General features: G+C 38.4%; 1 protein-coding gene across 12 annotated transcripts in view; it reads left to right on the top strand.

Moving 5' to 3' along the window:
- CPEB3 (cytoplasmic polyadenylation element binding protein 3) overlaps nt 1–16665 on the top strand; it is a 199719-nt gene that overhangs the window by 153581 nt on the left and 29473 nt on the right. For all 12 annotated transcript variants that reach the window (XR_005380421.1, XM_038578187.1, XM_038578188.1 and 9 more), the window contains one exon: nt 9017–9131. Coding sequence is in view for 11 of the 12 variants with exons in the window: in XM_038578187.1 (XP_038434115.1) it covers nt 9017–9131 (115 nt within the window). In the remaining variant the exon portion in view is untranslated. The remainder of the gene's footprint in view (nt 1–9016; nt 9132–16665) is intronic.

Raw genomic sequence — 16665 nt, 5'->3', positions numbered from 1 at the left:
TTGTTCTCCACTTAATATCTCCTAAGACAATAACTGTAATTTTATCTTGGCTCAGTCAAATTGGATTTGTCATATCCCTCCTTGGAAATCTTCAGCATCTCTGATTATTTATTTATTTATTTATTTATTTATTTATTTATTTATTCCTTTTGGTCTAAATCTGTGGTTTGGGCACCTTCTATCATAGGAATTTCTCCAAGGAAGGAATTTCTCCTCTAAAATGAGAGAAATACCTCTTATTCATAATAAATCCTTCCCCTCTCCCCAGGCTCTGTATTTGCATTTGAGTCCAGAGTTTCTTAGTGCTTGAGTCTTTGGAGATATTATTCCTTTCTAGGGCAGTCTAAATGATGCTGCAGTTCTGATATACTAAAATAGTTTCTAGTGGACAAAATAGCTCATACCATCCCCTAAGGGACCATGTTTAGTGTTTTCCAAAGTGTGTCCTGAAGAACACCTGTGCCATCAGACACTGATCTCTTGAGAGGATCATTAACAAAACGTTTGCTCATAACAATAATAGGTGTCATTTGTTGAGAACTTTGTGCATTTTATATCCATTTTCTCTTTCAATTAAAGGTTTCATTGCCAAGAACATTTGGGAAAAATTGATATATTAAGGTTCTGAGAAGTCTTGCAGTAAATAAGTGTGTAATATTTTTTAATCCAGCATTTGCTATATCTGTTTGGGGATTATAGTTGTGAAGATTTTGGTGGAATTAGTATTCCATGAAGCTCATTCAAAAAATAGGCTTCTTCCCAGGAAAAACTTAAGTAACTTGAACTTTTATGTGTACATTACTCTCAAGAGTTTTAGTGATCAGCATGCCAGTAACAACATCCTTGTCCTAGTACCATAGAGCTGCAAATACACATTTATGTAGACACTGGACAAAATTGTCTGGCTGCAGAGCACTATTGCTTGAGGTTATGAACCTGGAAGTTAAAATAGCTGAATATAGTGCCAATTCATTGCTAAATCATTTTCTTCAGCTTTTCTAACTGCTAGTTTTGTTAGGTTTAAGAAGAATCCATTAGTCATTTCTTATTGCATTGAAAAGGAGAAGAATGAATTTAGAAAGAATAGAGAAATTAATCATTCACAAAATGCATTTTGACTTGTTCGGATGACTCTCAGGAAGCAGAACTGGTGGCCAGTAGCCTGGAGGACAAGGAGTCTTGTAGGCATAGGAAGACATCATTGCACTGGAAAGAGGATATATATAGACACTGGGTCAGATAAACTGGGGTTTCAGTTCCAACTGGACTTCTCTCTTCTTAGCCTTAGTTTCCTTAACCTCTAAAGTCGTAGGGGTAGTGTTTACAGCATAACAGTTATGATGAGTTTAAGTGTGACAGTGTGTTAAAATGCCTAGCACAGTGGTGTAGTTTATGTCTTCAAAAGGAAACCATCTATCATGTTTAAATTTTCTAAGTGAGGTAGGAATATCAGCAGCGGTGATGAACAATAGGTAATTCTGATCACTGGGTAGGTCACGAGGGGCATCAGAAATTTGCACTGATTAGACCAAGCCCTGAGGTACCCACTGGTGATCAGACACATTGTATTTCCATATCCCTGGAAGGTGGCTTTCAGTAGACTGAAGAGAGTGATCTGGGAGCTGTAGAAGGGCTGGACATCTTGCCGCATCAGCATCTGCCCCTCAGGAAAACCTTTGTTAATTCACCAGAACACTGATGAACACAGAGTGCTCACTAAGGGTTGGCACTTTGCCAGGCAGTGGGGACCCACACAGAGACATGATCTCAGCTTTAGAGGACCCTAGAGCCCAGTGGAAGGAAATAGACATGTAAATACAAAGTGAAATAAGGAGTCAAAGGTGCTATGATAAAAGTATAAGTAGTCATGGGGTGGGGGCTCAAAGGCAAAGTGGTCAGATGTTTCTGAGGGAGTCAGAAAAGCCTTTAGAAAGAAGGTATTCCCTTGAATCTTCGGGTTATAAATATAAATATTAATCATTGCATTTAATTGATAATGGCTTTACTAAGTCAAGCTTAGAGCAAGGCTATACCTCATACTTTTCAGGGCACAGTTTATGCATGCTCCGTTTTTATACTGGGTGCCCTTATGAAACAGTATGCAGAATGCTATTTGAAGTGTTCAAAGCCTGTGGTTTCTGTATGTCAGGCAGGCTGTGCCGCTTGGTAGTGATGGCAGAGGTTTCTTTTTTGTACCTGGACTGTTTTCTGACCCTCATAGGGGACCTAGAGCATTCTGAGAGGGCATGAGAGAATTTCCCAGGGTTGCTTTTGGCTCCCTGTCTAGGAAGAATCCTGCCTATTTTGATGAACTTCTCTGGGGCCTGTGATCTATTTGTATCTAAGAATAGGAGGAATAGTTTGAGTGTGAAAGTTAGTCTTTTGCTTGGAGGCCCAGTGGAGTTCTGAGTAGAGACCCCAGTGCAGCACAGGATAGAAAAGTCTTATCATCTGGCCACTTCCCCCAGAAGATACAGGGAGGGTGTCTCCACCTCTCCATTGGGTGGAAAGCAGCACCTGAGAATAATAGGTCACATCTAAACTCCTAGAAATTGGCTGACCTGTTTGTTAGGGAGCTGTATGGTTAAAAAAAATTTTTTTTGAAGTGAGAAACTAAATATGAACGTACTTTGGAGAATCCAAACCACAATTATTGTTGTTAATGGCTATTAGTTTTGGTGATTAATAATAATAAAACAACCCCTTATAGCATGGATGAGACAAAGATGCCTCACAAACTAGTTTATTTGTGATACTGTGGGGTACTCCAGTCATTCTTTGAGGTCTGTGATGCTTAAAATAGAATTGCTGACAGCTGGGGTGGGCCTGAGTTCATTACCAGCACAGCCAAGCTATTGCAGCTGTATGTCAGCGGACCTAAGTTTAGCTGACTCATCCTGATGGTCCCAAGAGCCCCGATACTGCTCTTGCTGGGGAGAGCAGTCCTGATGCTTCTGCAACATTGCTTTTGTGATTCACATAGATTGAAAGGATTGTAAGACTAGAGAGAGAAAAACGGAGACCTTCTGCAGAATTTGAGTAGGAAGTTTGAAGGGTATTGAAAAGGAAAGAGGAAATGGGAGAGTAAGGAGGTTGGGCCATGCCATGGGTCTTGTGGAAAATTCATGGGAAAGAAAACATAGTAGGAAGCGGTTTTGATCAGGTCATTTCCTGAGCTGGCCACCAGATTGCACTGTTGACTCTGAACAGCTTGGTTGCTTTGTAGAGCCGCCTTGAGATGAATAGATGAAAAGGAAGGCACTATGCAGTAGGACATTCATGTGTTGGATGTTTGTAACTTAAGAAGATGACCAGCTGAGTGAAGTAAGTCAGTCGGAGAAGGACAAACATTATATGTTCTCATTCATTTGGGGAATATAAATAATAGTGAAAGGGAATATAAGGGAAGGGAGAAGAAATGTGTGGGAAATATCAGAAAGGGAGACAGAACGTAAAGACTGCTAACTCTGGGAAACGAACTAGGGGTGGTAGAAGGGGAGGAGGGCGGAGGGTGGGAGTGAATGGGTGACGGGCACTGGGGGTTATTCAGTATGTTAGTAAATTGAACACCAATAAAAAATAAATTAAAAAAAAAAAAAAAGATGACCAGACAAGAATGAAGTATAGGATAAGATGTTCAAAATGAGCTCAAGATACTATTATTTATTGATAGGTGAATGTCTAAATTCTAAATAGTGGTCTAGGGATCCCTGGGTGGCGCAGCAGTTTACCGCCTGCCTTTGGCCTGGGGCGCAATCTTGGAGACCCGGGATCGAATCCCACGTCAGGCTCCCGGTGCATGGAGCCTGCTTCTCCCTCTGCCTATGTCTCTGCCTTTCTCTCTCTCTCTCTCTCTCTCTCTCTCTCTGTGTGACTATCATAAATAAATAAAAATTTTTAAAAAACTAAAATAAAAATAAATAAATAAATAAATAAATAAATAGTGGTCTAGAATCTAGAATTCTAGTTTTTTTTTTTTTTTCAATTTTCACTTATTTATGATAGAGAGAGAGAGAGAGAGAGAGGCAGAGACACAGGCAGAGGGATAAGCAGGCTCCATGCACCGGGATGCCTGATGTGGAATTCGATCCCGGGTCTCCAGGATCGCGCCCTGGGCCAAAGGCAGGCGCCAAACCGCTGCGCCACCCAGGGATCCCTAGAATCTAGAATTCTAGAACCATAGGGTGGCTTGGTTATGTTTGGAAACATAAAGCCCTAAGGTTTATGTTAAAAAACTGTTCATATAAAGCTATGTGTTTTCTGTTATCTGGTTATTAAAGATCAATAAAACTACATCTTATATTGAATTTTTACTTAGAGGCTTTTGCAAATTTTCAGTGAAATTTACTTTTTAGAAAATGATCTTATAGCTTCTTCTCGAAATAAGTGACCTATACTCTATTTCTTAGATTTCTTTTTCCTAGAACTTGGCCATATCTTATCCCCATTAATGACTTTTAGTTTTATAGAGGACGCAACTTCAATTTTTACATAGAACTATAATTATTCTTTATTGATATCAAAATAATTAAACATCTCTTTTGTGCAGTTTAGCCAGAAAGCTTTGAATTTTTTGAACAGCTATTTATTATTTATATTTTCTATACTCTTAACCATTTAAAGTTAATTTCTACAAGAACATCCCTTTTAGAGCAATAGTAGAAAATAAGTGAGAAAAAGGCCTTGATTGGAGTGAAGTTTTTACATTTTGCTCAGTTGCTTCAACCTTATTATGCCATATTTTGATACAGACTAAGAGTAAGATATAATAAGGCAATATTATCCAAAGTATGGATTATTAATAGGTGTTATGAAAAAATTTTTGGAAATGCTGGATAAAACATTTGAACAGATTTCTTTCCTGTAGAACTTCTTAGAGCCTTTGATTAATATACATCAGTGGGTGCCATGAAACTCCAAGAAGGGAAAGATAGCCTGTAACTTTTCTAAACACTGTTTGTCTGAAAGAACAACCCTATAGACCTGCTGTTCACAGAACACACATTGGGAACCTTGAAAAGGAAAATGAGTGCTTTCCATACTAACTGTTGATATGATTAATGTTACATTCTCTTAAGTTTCTTGAAGAGTATTAGAGTCACTATATGGCATAAATTGATATATTAATAGCACCACCTTTACGTTTGGTTTCTACCTTTTTCCTTAAAAAGATTTGCCTTTGGAGATACGCAATTATGCAAAGAAGATTATGAATTCAGATAATTCATATTATTCTTAAGATTTAAGAAACAAATAATTCAGCCAAAGAGTAGCTTTCACAATCCTCATCAGAGCTTCTGTAGGAACATATGCTTAAAAAAGAAACTAAGGAGGGACACATGGGTGGCTCAGTGGTTGAGCATCTGCCTTCAGCTCAGGGCATGATCCTGGAGTCCTGGGGTTGAGTCCCAAGTTGGGGTCTCTGCATGGAGCCTGCTTCTCCTTCTGCCTGCCTGTGTCTCTGCCTCTCACTCTCTGTATGTCTCTCATGAATAAATAAATAAAATCCTTAAAAACAAAAACAAAAACAAGAAACTAAGGAAAAACCACTTTTGTTTTTTCTCCCACAGGATAGATCTGGTTTTGTTTAACTGCACAGTGACTTTAACATTTGAATTCCTTCTCAAGGGCAGCCCGGGTGGTGCGCGGTTTAGTGCTGCCTTCAGCCTAGGGTGTGATCCTAGAGGCCAAGGATCGAGTCCCACATCAGGCTCCCTGCATGGAGTGGAGCCTGCTTCTCCCTCTGCCTGTGTCTCTGCCTCTCTCTCTTTCTCTGTGTCTCTCAGGAATAAATAAATAAAATCTTTTAAAAAAATGAATTACTTCTCAACATTTTAAAATCTTGAAGTTTCACATAAAAATCTGAATTTCTAGCTACTCTTGAAAAATGGAAAAGTCTGACAGCACATTCACAAATGATAACTACTTGCTGAAGCTGCAAAATGTTTAAAGGATGGTTTACACTGGTGTGTCATAGCCTGCCTACCAACTATTGTCCTGGTGACTGGATAAATTTATGCTACCTGTCCATCCCTATGGACGTTTAGTTTTGTGTAACCTCTACTGTGAGGCCATGGCGTGGCTGAAGGGCTAGTGGGCGGCGCCTCTTTCTAGAGTTACCTTTATAAGCAAACGTGGTCAGGTGTCTCCATGAAGAAGTGTTGGAATCTGTGTCAGGTTCATTTAAGGGAATTTTCACCATGTCTGATGAAGTCCCTATACACTCACCCCTCAGAATGTTGAGGCTCTTATTGCCCAGAGTATAATCTATTTGACAGCATACTGAAAAAGTTGTTTTACACATACACCCAGTGATCCCTATATATGTAAAGGTTATTTTGCTGTAGGAGATTTATATTGAAGTAGAACAGAGCTCTAATTTCATCCATTCTCAAAAATAGTTATTAAAAAACAAAAATCAAAAAGCAGTTCTCTTATTTGTATTCCACCTCTTTCTACAGTATATTTGAGTTAGCTTAAAAAGCATGGTACTGGGCAGCCCTGGTGGCGCAGCAGTTTAGCGCCGCCTGCAGCCCGGGGTGTGATCCTGGAGACCGGGGATCGAGTCCCACATCGGGCTTTCTGCATGGAGCCTGCTTCTCCCTCTGCCTGTGTCTCTGCCTCTCTCTCGCTCTCTCTGAATGAATAAATAAATAAATCTTAAAAAAAAAAAAGCATGATACTTTAAAAGTAGAGAAATATCTATGTATATAAATGAGGACCAGAAAATATATCAAAGAATAAATCAGAAAGATAAAATATGGGTATCAGGCCTAGAGGGCTGAGAATAAATGTAGAAGGTAGAGAACATGCCTTATGTGAGAGTGGGCTTCTATTTTAGAGAGAAACCAGAGTGTGAATGGAACTTCCCAGTGCAAACAATACCACAATATTATTTTTTGCTTAGTGTGCAGAATGTGCTGATGTTGGCCTATGTTGACATTTTTCTGATTCTGTAATGGTGGGAGCTCTGAGGAGCTATTTTCTGGTGGCAGCTGGGAAATGCAGGTTCTGGAACTAGGGTTTAATCATTAGTGTCTCTTGAGTCTTCTTCCTGTATTTTTACCTAATCTATAATACAGGAATAGGCTAAGGGAATGGGTTGCGTGTGATGTAATGAAGCAAGGGTGGGCGGGAGAAGAGGCAGTAATGAAAGCTCTCAGCAGGAAGGTTTGAGATAGCCTGCAGAGTTCTTTTGAGCAGCAGTAACCTACAGCTATTTTAGAAGGCTGCATTTTCTGTACTCTGATTAAATGAAACCAGAATGCCATGAATACTACAAGGGAATTGTTTTCATTTGTGAAACAAAGTGTGACCCACAATTAAATTTAATTAACATTCAGTGATTAGAATTGCCTTACCAGATCCTGAAGTTGCCTTAAATTTATCAGGGATAAGACTAGAAGAAGAGAGGGCTCTGTGTAGAAAAAGAAATGTCCTACTTTTTTGTTATTGGTGACATTAGAATCTTTGTTCTCACAGTATGAAGAAATTATGTTTTTAATTAAAAATTAAAACTGGGCCCTCATGAAAGGATTTAAAAATGGTGCTTTATGGTATTCGTGAATCTGCTTTTGTGCTAAATGTCAAGGGAACGGAAATTTAGTCAAATAGACCAAATGTTCAAAGTAAAGAGCTAGATTTTTTTTTTCACACGATAAAGGTGGAGCAAATGCTTAAATGTTAGCAGAATTGCAACATGTTTTCAGGGTCTAAGGAAAAAATGGAGATTTTACTACTTCTCACTAACGTGAAGGCAACAGTGTCATAAATGGCAAAAAGTTCGGTGAAGGGTGAATTTTATAGCAATCATAGGGAACGTGTGGACTGTTTCTAACTGAGCAATGCCAGTTTTGGAGTTGATTCAAGGTGTTTTTCTCATTTGAAAGTTAGCATTTGAAAGTTTTACTAACTTTCAAATGAGAGTACTTAATATATCAAGCCATATAAGAAATCATCTTATGTGGTTTTTTGCATTGTGTCGATAGTTGAACAATGAGGAAAATGAAGAATTGTGTTGATGTTAAGAAAATGAAAATTCAGCTGTTTTGTTTCCTATCCTATTGGTGAGACGGGAAAGTAAAGGCACGTTCTATAAAGACAGACACTGGTTTCTCTGCTTCTGCACGTAGCTCATTTCCCAGAGCAGCGGCTGACTAAACTGGTTGATTCTCAGGCAGTGCTGAAACTCTCCTTTTGGTATGAGAGAGTTTTTTTGCATTTTTCTTTTAAGCTATCCTTTGATGATTGAGTTAGGGATTGAAAGGAATATGTTTAAGGTTAGGATTCTGATGAATTGTAGGCAGAAAGTCAGAGTACCAGTGAAGAGATATTACCAAATAGAAAAAATTATCTCCATAAAGATTTCTTTTTCTACTCTTTGAAAAGTTAGTTCTATTTCTATCTAGGCTCACCTTTATTTAACCAAACTTATTTAGGAAAATCAGATAAATGAAAAATAGATAATGCTGTATAATGCTTCAGTATTTGATATTGCTGGTAATTCCATGCTAACCTGAGGAGTGTCAATCTGTGTTAAACCAATATTTCCAAAAGATAAATGTTTCAATTTCAGGGGTTGATAAAAATTTAAAAGCCAAACCTATAGATAATTTTTAGAAAATATTCCTAATGTTCCTATTCCTGTTCTTTAGGTGAGCTCTTAAAAAGCTAAGTGCTTATCTGTGACAGTTTATAAACCATCTATCATGTGTTAAAATAGATCTGATTCAAAATCCAGAATCTGTCTCTAAAAGACTGCCTTTTTTCAAAATCACAGGTGGTTTCAGAAGGTTTCATGGTATATGTCTTAGAGTGTTGAGTATAGTACCTGTTAAGTAGATTCCCTGAGTTCTGATGAAAGGCACTCAATGCAGATAATAAATTAATAACTGGATTTTGTTTGGGTTGTATATGTTGTAAAATGCACGAATCAGTGGGTTTGTCTTTAGTCACCTTATTCTCATTTGGGGTTGATGGAAATGAAGTAAGGACCAAGTAAACAACTTTTTTTCAGGTGCAAATTCGACCATGGAACCTAAGTGACAGTGACTTTGTAATGGATGGTTCTCAGCCTTTGGACCCCAGAAAAACTATCTTTGTTGGGGGAGTTCCACGACCCCTTCGAGCTGGTGAGTGGAAATAGTAACACCACAACAACAAAACCACCAACAACAAAATCCCCAATGTATTAGTCTTCAATATTTTCTAGGTTTCTGCTCAGCTGTACACAGTCTCCAAAAAGAAGTTTCTTTGAGCTCTTTCAGGATTAAACATTTTCTCCCCAAGTGCTTTATTTCTTTTGGTGCAAGAGTGAATTTCATTAAACTGTTATTTTGAAAGGATGAATTCTATTTAGTGCTCTCAACCACATATTTTAAAAATAATAATAATACATTTGACAGTGTGTGTTCTCATGTTAGCATTATTACGTATGACAGAAGAAGAAATCATTCCATCAGAAATCTTTCCAGCACAGCTGTGTACCCCTCAGTGACAAGCGAAACCACCGCTAGGATTTGTGTCACTGGGAAACAAACTGAACTCTTCCCAAGTGAAACAGGTTCCTGTTTTTTCTTATGCACTTTGAAAAATGACTAATGTATTTGAGCATCTTTATTACAACTTTTTAAAAGCTTCCCCCTTTTTTTCTTTTTTAAGTTCTTTTCCAATTATGAAATAATTGTGGACTGAGATTGAGCTGAATCATAATTTACTGGGGCATTTGAAGTGATGCTGAGCCGATGACTTCAATATTTAAATCCAAAGACAAATCTAATCAGTGGCAGATCAGTGTTCTACCAGTAGAATACAATAAAATTATTTGTAAGAACAAAGTTTTTAAAGTGCTTAAAATAATTGAGTTTATTTTTCAAAAGTAAGATGAGAAAATAAGGTTACCATTGCCCCATAGTTGCAAAAGTACAATGTTCTCTCTGTTACTTGTAAGCAAGCAGACTTAGTTCTACTTAGAAAAGAAAAAGCAGACACCATTAAAATCAAGTAGTGAAAAAAGAATTATAAAATGTATCTACAGCTGTTCATCTCTGACTTAATTCTGAATGTTCATCAACATTTCTAATGTATTTGTTCAAATTTCAACTTCAATCTACTCCTAAAAGATAACAGTAGGCCTATTTAAAGATATATTCATAATTCCATTTTGAAGGACTTTAAAACACATAAACTGTAACCGAAGTTTGTAATTTTACAGTTTTTCAGAAAGCCAAATATCTTTAGGTCTTGTTCTCACTCTAATGGAATACTGTGCGGAGAGGAAGAAAGCCAAGCAGCAGAGATGCCTCCCTTTTATCTACTGTCAGAGAATAGAGGCTAAGAAGGGCTGACTCAAACGTGAACAGCATTATGAGATGAGGGCAAACGTAGCCCTTTGTTTCTAAACTGCTTGTGCTTTAAAAAAAGAGAAATGTGGGTGGGGCATGGAATATTCCTCTTTTTCTAACTGGTGTTATGTTAGGGAGAAGAATCCCCTTTGATAGTCTTTTAATCACATATGTATTCTAAAAGAATGGGCATTCATGCTATTCTTTTTTGCAGCGAACTACAAGTACAAATTATTTTTAATATTCTAGCCCCTTTCCTTTTTTTTTCTAGATGGGGATCTGAAAAAAAAAAATTCTGAAAGAAAAAGTCCCATAGTTATAAAAATAATAGAACTGGTTAACTTTTATGTCTGTTTTTAAGTCATAGACACAAAAGTTTATAAACTAAATTCCCTCTTTTATTATTTATTCTTTTTATTATTATTCACAAGATGCTACAAGTCCTAGGATTAGACAAGAATTATATTTAGTTATCTAGTCCAAAATGGGATTTTGTGTTCCCTACCTAGATGATAGACCTTTTATAATCTTCAAAGTTCTCCTTTTTTAAGCTAAGCTAAAGCTTTTTGTCTTAAAAGTTAAAGTATATTATTAAAATTAATTTCCTGTTTTGACTTTGTTTTGTTTTGTTTTTACATTTGTGTGGATAGTAATTTACATTCACTTGGTTTAGTGAAAATGTTCCCCCATGCCAACACCTCCCATACATGTAGCTTGTTTCTAGATGGCTAAGCAATCAATATTAGCATCTTAGCATTTTACTTTCTATCCAAGCCTTCCAGATTGGAATCCATGTCATCTAAACAAAAAGAATTAACATCTGCAGCTTTTATCCATGTGCATAGAATTGGGTTTCTTTGGAACACACTGAGCTTTGTGGACTGGTGTGTGCCTTAGAATAGAAGACTATTTTTAAAGGAATTCATTTTGACTCTGCTGGGCAGTCTTGAATTGAATACAATGCAGTTCACTTGAACAATAAACATTTATTGAGCATCCACATGTTACTGGCACAGAGCAAGTACACATCTGTGCCAAACTGAATGAACATCCCACTATCTTGTTAAACAGGTCATCATCTACAGAGAGTCAGAGATTTCAGAAGAGAAGAAAACAAGAAATGTATTAATAGAATGCTAACTCAGAAGTAATTGAATACTAAATTAACTTCAACACGGTGATTCTCAGATTTGGTTTTTAAATACTTCAGGGCGTTTTTGATTACTTCTAGGGGCTATTGTGGTCATGGAATTCTGAAGTCTTTAAACTATCTCAGGCACTCTGTACAGGGTGATCCTGGACCAGACATGGTTGGTAATACTCGACAGGTGAGATTTTTAGGTGTCCAGATTGGTTTTCACCTCACCCTAGGCCAAAAACTGTCCTTCAACATGTTACAGTAACTAAAATGTTATCACTCAAGGATTACTCCTTTGAATCTTTTTCTCTTTGATATCTTCCCATTGTTAGGGACTATTATCACTAATAAATTATTTGAAATATAGTCCCTATCCTACCCAATAGACACATACAAACTCTTCTAAAGAAACAAGGCAACCTGTTTTAAGCAGTATTACCCTGGCTAAGTTTAAGTTGGTTCTTCCAGTCCTTTTGACAAGCCTTCCTTTTCAAAATTCAGGTTGGGGGATCCCTGGGTGGCGCAGCGGTTTAGCGCCTGCCTTTGGCCCAGGGCGCGATCCTGGAGACCCAGGATCGAATCCCACGTCGGGCTCCCGGTGCATGGAGCCTGCTTCTCCCTCTGCCTATGTCTCTGCCCCTCTCTCTCTCTCTCTCTCTCTCTCTCTCTGACTATCATAAATAAATAAAAATTAAAAAATTAAAAAAAAAAATTCAGGTTGGGGAAAAAAAAAATCACAGGCCTAAAAATATCAACCTGAAAATGAGAAATTATCAATGGAAAATCTAGATGTTTACCCGAAATTAAACTGTCTGACACATTCCTATTGTCTCTTGTCCCTCCCTTCCCTCACTCATCAGTGACAGTGGCAAGCCAAGAACAGTTTGCCTTAAGTCTCTTGGCATTTCTCCGGTTTTGTCCTCCTTCCACTCCCCACCTCCCCACCTCTTCCACCCCCATCCTAGGAAAGGCTATAGGTAGACTCACCATGCCATCATGTGGCTAAAGTTTACATATTCTTCAGAGAGTCAGTACTGGGAAAGGAGTAGTCTGTCTGGTTCTCTGCTTGCTACCACCTGAAAATCCAACAGTTGCCACTCTTCATTCAAGTAATGTGAACACCATGTCTTTCTGAATCTCCGTACAGAAATAGCCCTATTGTATATTCCTGTGGCATTAGGACCTCTGTAAAATGCATCTCTTTACTCTGAGGAGAAATAAGTGCCAGGCTTGGGGACTATGAAGAGGCCACCAAGAAAAAGTGGAGAGGACAGCCCTAGTGGCCCAGAGGTTTAGCGCCGCCTTCAGCCCAGGGTGTGATCCTGGAGATCCAGGATCAAGTCCCACGTTGGGCTCCCAGCATGGAGCCTGCTTCTCCCTCTGCCTGTGTCTCTGCCTCTCTCTCTCTCTCTCTCTCTCTCTCTCTGTGTGTGTGTGTGTGTGTGTGTGTGTCTGTCATGAATAAATAAAATCTTAAAAAAAAAAAAAGAACAGAAAAAGTAGAGAATGAAGTATCTAGTCCCTGTATGCTCCCCAGTTTATAAACCTGAGTATTGCAACCCCAGCTTCTTCGCTTAGATGTCTCATATAGGGACTGCCTCAGTGATCAAACTTTGGGGCCCATCCACTTCCAACTTTAATCACGCTTCGAAAACCCCTAGACTTCTCTAATTAGGGGCATGTGAGCTGTTCTTTCACTTCATGACTTCCTTCTGACAGTTTATCTAACCAGATCCTGCAGAACAGATCAATCTTGCGAGATTGCTTATCTAAGTCCTGGAGCCTACATTTGCTCATGATCTTTGGGTCTCTTGCCTTTCCTATTGCTCTAATTTTTTTACTGTCTTTTTCTCCCCTACTAATATTCTGTGATGGATCCTGACATTTCCTTCTCCACCTTTTTCCTCTCTCTGACTATTATGAGGATGGCTTTTCTGAGAGGAAAACAAAACAATATAAAAACTTTTGAGGTAAATATGCAGTGATGTATGCCATACATCTAGAGAACATCTTGAATTTTTCTAGAAGCATTTATTTCAGACATTCTGTACATTCTGATAATTTATGTGTATTAGGAACCACATCCTGATTTCTAATTTAGGAAATAGGAATAACCGTATCCTTTCTTTGTTGTTCTGTAAAGTGGTAGTAGGCAGAAATCATACCAGGTGTTTCTCAGTAGTAGAAGTTTTTTTTCACCAAGTCCCAAGTTCAGTATGAAATGTATCAGATAAATTCCAAATTTGGTACACTGACTTGATTAACTAGATTGCCTTTAGGGTTAAGTATTTTCTAATGCTAGTACATGCTTGCCTTCTTTCTCCCCCCCCACCCCAAAAGCTAATGCTCACCCACAACTGATGTCAAACTTTGCCATATCATTGGCAGGTTTAGTAACATTAGCATAAAGCCAAAGTAAGACTGGGACGAATCGGTGCTTATGGAGCATAAACCGGGCCAAGTTAATATTAAGCAAAGATTTCTGAGTAAAGAGAAAAACACCTCCCGGGCAAAACTAAACATCTGAGCACCACTTGTGCTCACCAGTGTATTCAGAGCTCTTATGTATGTTTAATCGTCATGATAACCTTGTGAAGTTGTAAGTGGTAGACTTTTCGTTTTATTGATAAGGAAGCAGAGTTCAAAGGGAGTGATTGGCCAAGGCCACAATAAGTAAAAATGCCAAGACTTTAACTCTGATTTCCAGACTTCAAGTATTGATGTTCTTTGTGCAGAGGAAACTTCTTTATCAAGCTGAGATCTGAGATGTCTCAATAACAGTATTAACAGTTAACTTGGGAACGCCTGGGTGGCTCAGCGGTTTGGCGCCTGCCTTCAGCCCAGGGCGTGATCCTGGAGACCCAGGATCGAGTCCCACATTGGGCTCCCTGCATGGAGCCTGCTTCTCTCTCTCTGCCTCTCTCTCTGCCTGTGTCTCTGCCTCTCTCTGTCTCTCATGAATAAATAAATAAAATCTTAAAAAAACAAAAACAAAAACAGTCAACTTGGTTACCAGTCCTATTTAATCAAGTTGAACAATCCCTCTGACTTAGTTTGGTTGTTCATGCCACTTATTTGAAAATATTCAGGGAACCCTGGGTGGCGCAGCGGTTTGGCGCCTGCCTTTGGCCCAGGGCGCGATCCTGGAGACCCAGGATCGAGTCCCACGTCGGGCTCCCGGTGCATGGAGCCTGCTTCTCCCTCTGCCTATGTCTCTGCCTCTCTCTCTCTGTGTGTGACTATCATAAATAAATAAAAATTAAAAAAAAAAAAAGAAAAAATATTCATTACTTCCCAACATTTGATGCAGAGTAGAAGCTTATAAGTACATTTCCTCCTCCATGTTAGATATGTGAATTGCCTTGTGAACCAACTTGGCAATTGTGGAAAACCTAGACAGTTTGGCTTCTAGTTGAATTGTGCTTTTTTCCAAAGTCCAGACTTCTTTGTCCCCCAGAGGTGCCTCATGCCTCTTTCCTGTCTGCTTTGTTCTTATTTCCAGAGAAGAAATATGGCTTCTAGATTCACAGTTTAGAATCTAGAAAGCTGAATGTGTTGATATTTCCCTTGGGAGTTCTTACTCTGTCTCTACCCCATTTGGTTCTCATGGTATCTCAGCCTTTTAGACACTGCTTATTATGGCTGAGTAGTAGGAACAGGATCCCGGTGTGGGGTAGGATGCAAGAGTCATCATGATTTTCTCTCTGGTGAACTAAAATACCTCTCATATCTCTGTGAAGATTCAGAAGCAAATCCAAGGAACCATAATTGGGGCTTAGATTCCACTTCAAAGGCATTGTCCCCACAACCTAGAGGAATTATCAGATTTCTAAATGCTACACACAGCTACAGTATTCTTGTTGCCCTCTCCACCTGCAGCACAATGAAGCTCATCACAAGAGCCAATATGTAAATCAGAGTAATAGTAGTGTTGCTGTTACCATTCATGAGATAACTTGAGTTGCCTTAGGAGCACAGAGCATCTCACCCAAAGTATAAAATGCCATTGGATATGGCTACCAGACTTGCTCATTTCTACCCCTGTGGTGACCAGACAGATCCTATGAACACTGGATAGGAAGCAAAAAATCAAAAGTGTTCTGAAAACTCCTGACTTCCACACGGGCTCTGGCTGTGCCTGCTATCGCATCTATCTCTCTGAATTCCAACCCTCACCTCTATGCCTTCCTCTCATCTCATTTCCCTCAGGTCAGTTGTTAGGAACAAGCTTCTGGGAACTGCACTGTCTCTGCCTTCTACAGATTTAGAATGAGGATTCACTGTCATAGGCTTAGTAGGTAGTTTGACTATATTTTCAGAATAAGACATATCCTTGATCAAAGGTTCACATTTCATGAGCAAGGTTGAGATCACAAGATATAGATAAACCCATCAAGGTTTTAGTTGACTTTTGTCAGATCCTTACTGCCTTTCTTCTGTTTGTCTCTCCTCCTCCCAAGCAGTCAAGTGGGTATCCCTCCTCATGGCACAGTTTCACCCACATCAGAGAAAGGGAGTCTATGTAGGACTTTCCTATATTAACTGGTGATACTTTACTTTAAGGAATTTTTTTAAACCTAGTCTGTACTCTGGAACCAATAATGCATTATATGTTAATTAATTGAATTTAAATTTAAAAAAAATTTTTAAAGACCCTAATCTCTAAAAGTAGTTGTACACTTTGACATCTGTAGGTGAATTTTTATGTTCTATATTAAAAAAAAAGTGTTTCAGATTAAAATTTTTTAGGACTTAAGGAAGGCTTGTTCTGTTTCTGTTAGTCACCTATGTGGTAGATGAATTAAGTTAGTCTCTCTCTCTTTTTTTAATACTGTTTTTTACCAAGCATGGCTACTTTTCTCAATAATTAGAAACGCTGTTTAGTACTTAAATAATACCACTATGGTGTTAGAGCCCAGCATGAGGGTAGCCTACAGGAAGTGTGCTTTTTTTTTTTTTTTTTCTGATTGAGTAAAGGACCAAATATAAATAGCAGTTGTTTGACTATTATTTACTTTTCTTCAAGGGTAATCACACAGTAGTAGACCTTCTGTAGTTAAAACAGAGATTAGGGTAGAAAAAGAGATGGGAAATCTTCATACTCTTTCCCAAAACAGCCTTTAGTCACCTTGATTTCTTCTAGCTCCTCAATAAATTGCTCTTCATGTGAGTGAGATTTTATTA

Source organism: Canis lupus, chromosome 28 (assembly GCF_011100685.1).
Source record: "Canis lupus familiaris isolate Mischka breed German Shepherd chromosome 28, alternate assembly UU_Cfam_GSD_1.0, whole genome shotgun sequence".
NCBI lineage: Eukaryota > Metazoa > Chordata > Mammalia > Carnivora > Canidae > Canis > Canis lupus.
This window is presented reverse-complemented; position numbering and strand designations above follow the sequence as displayed.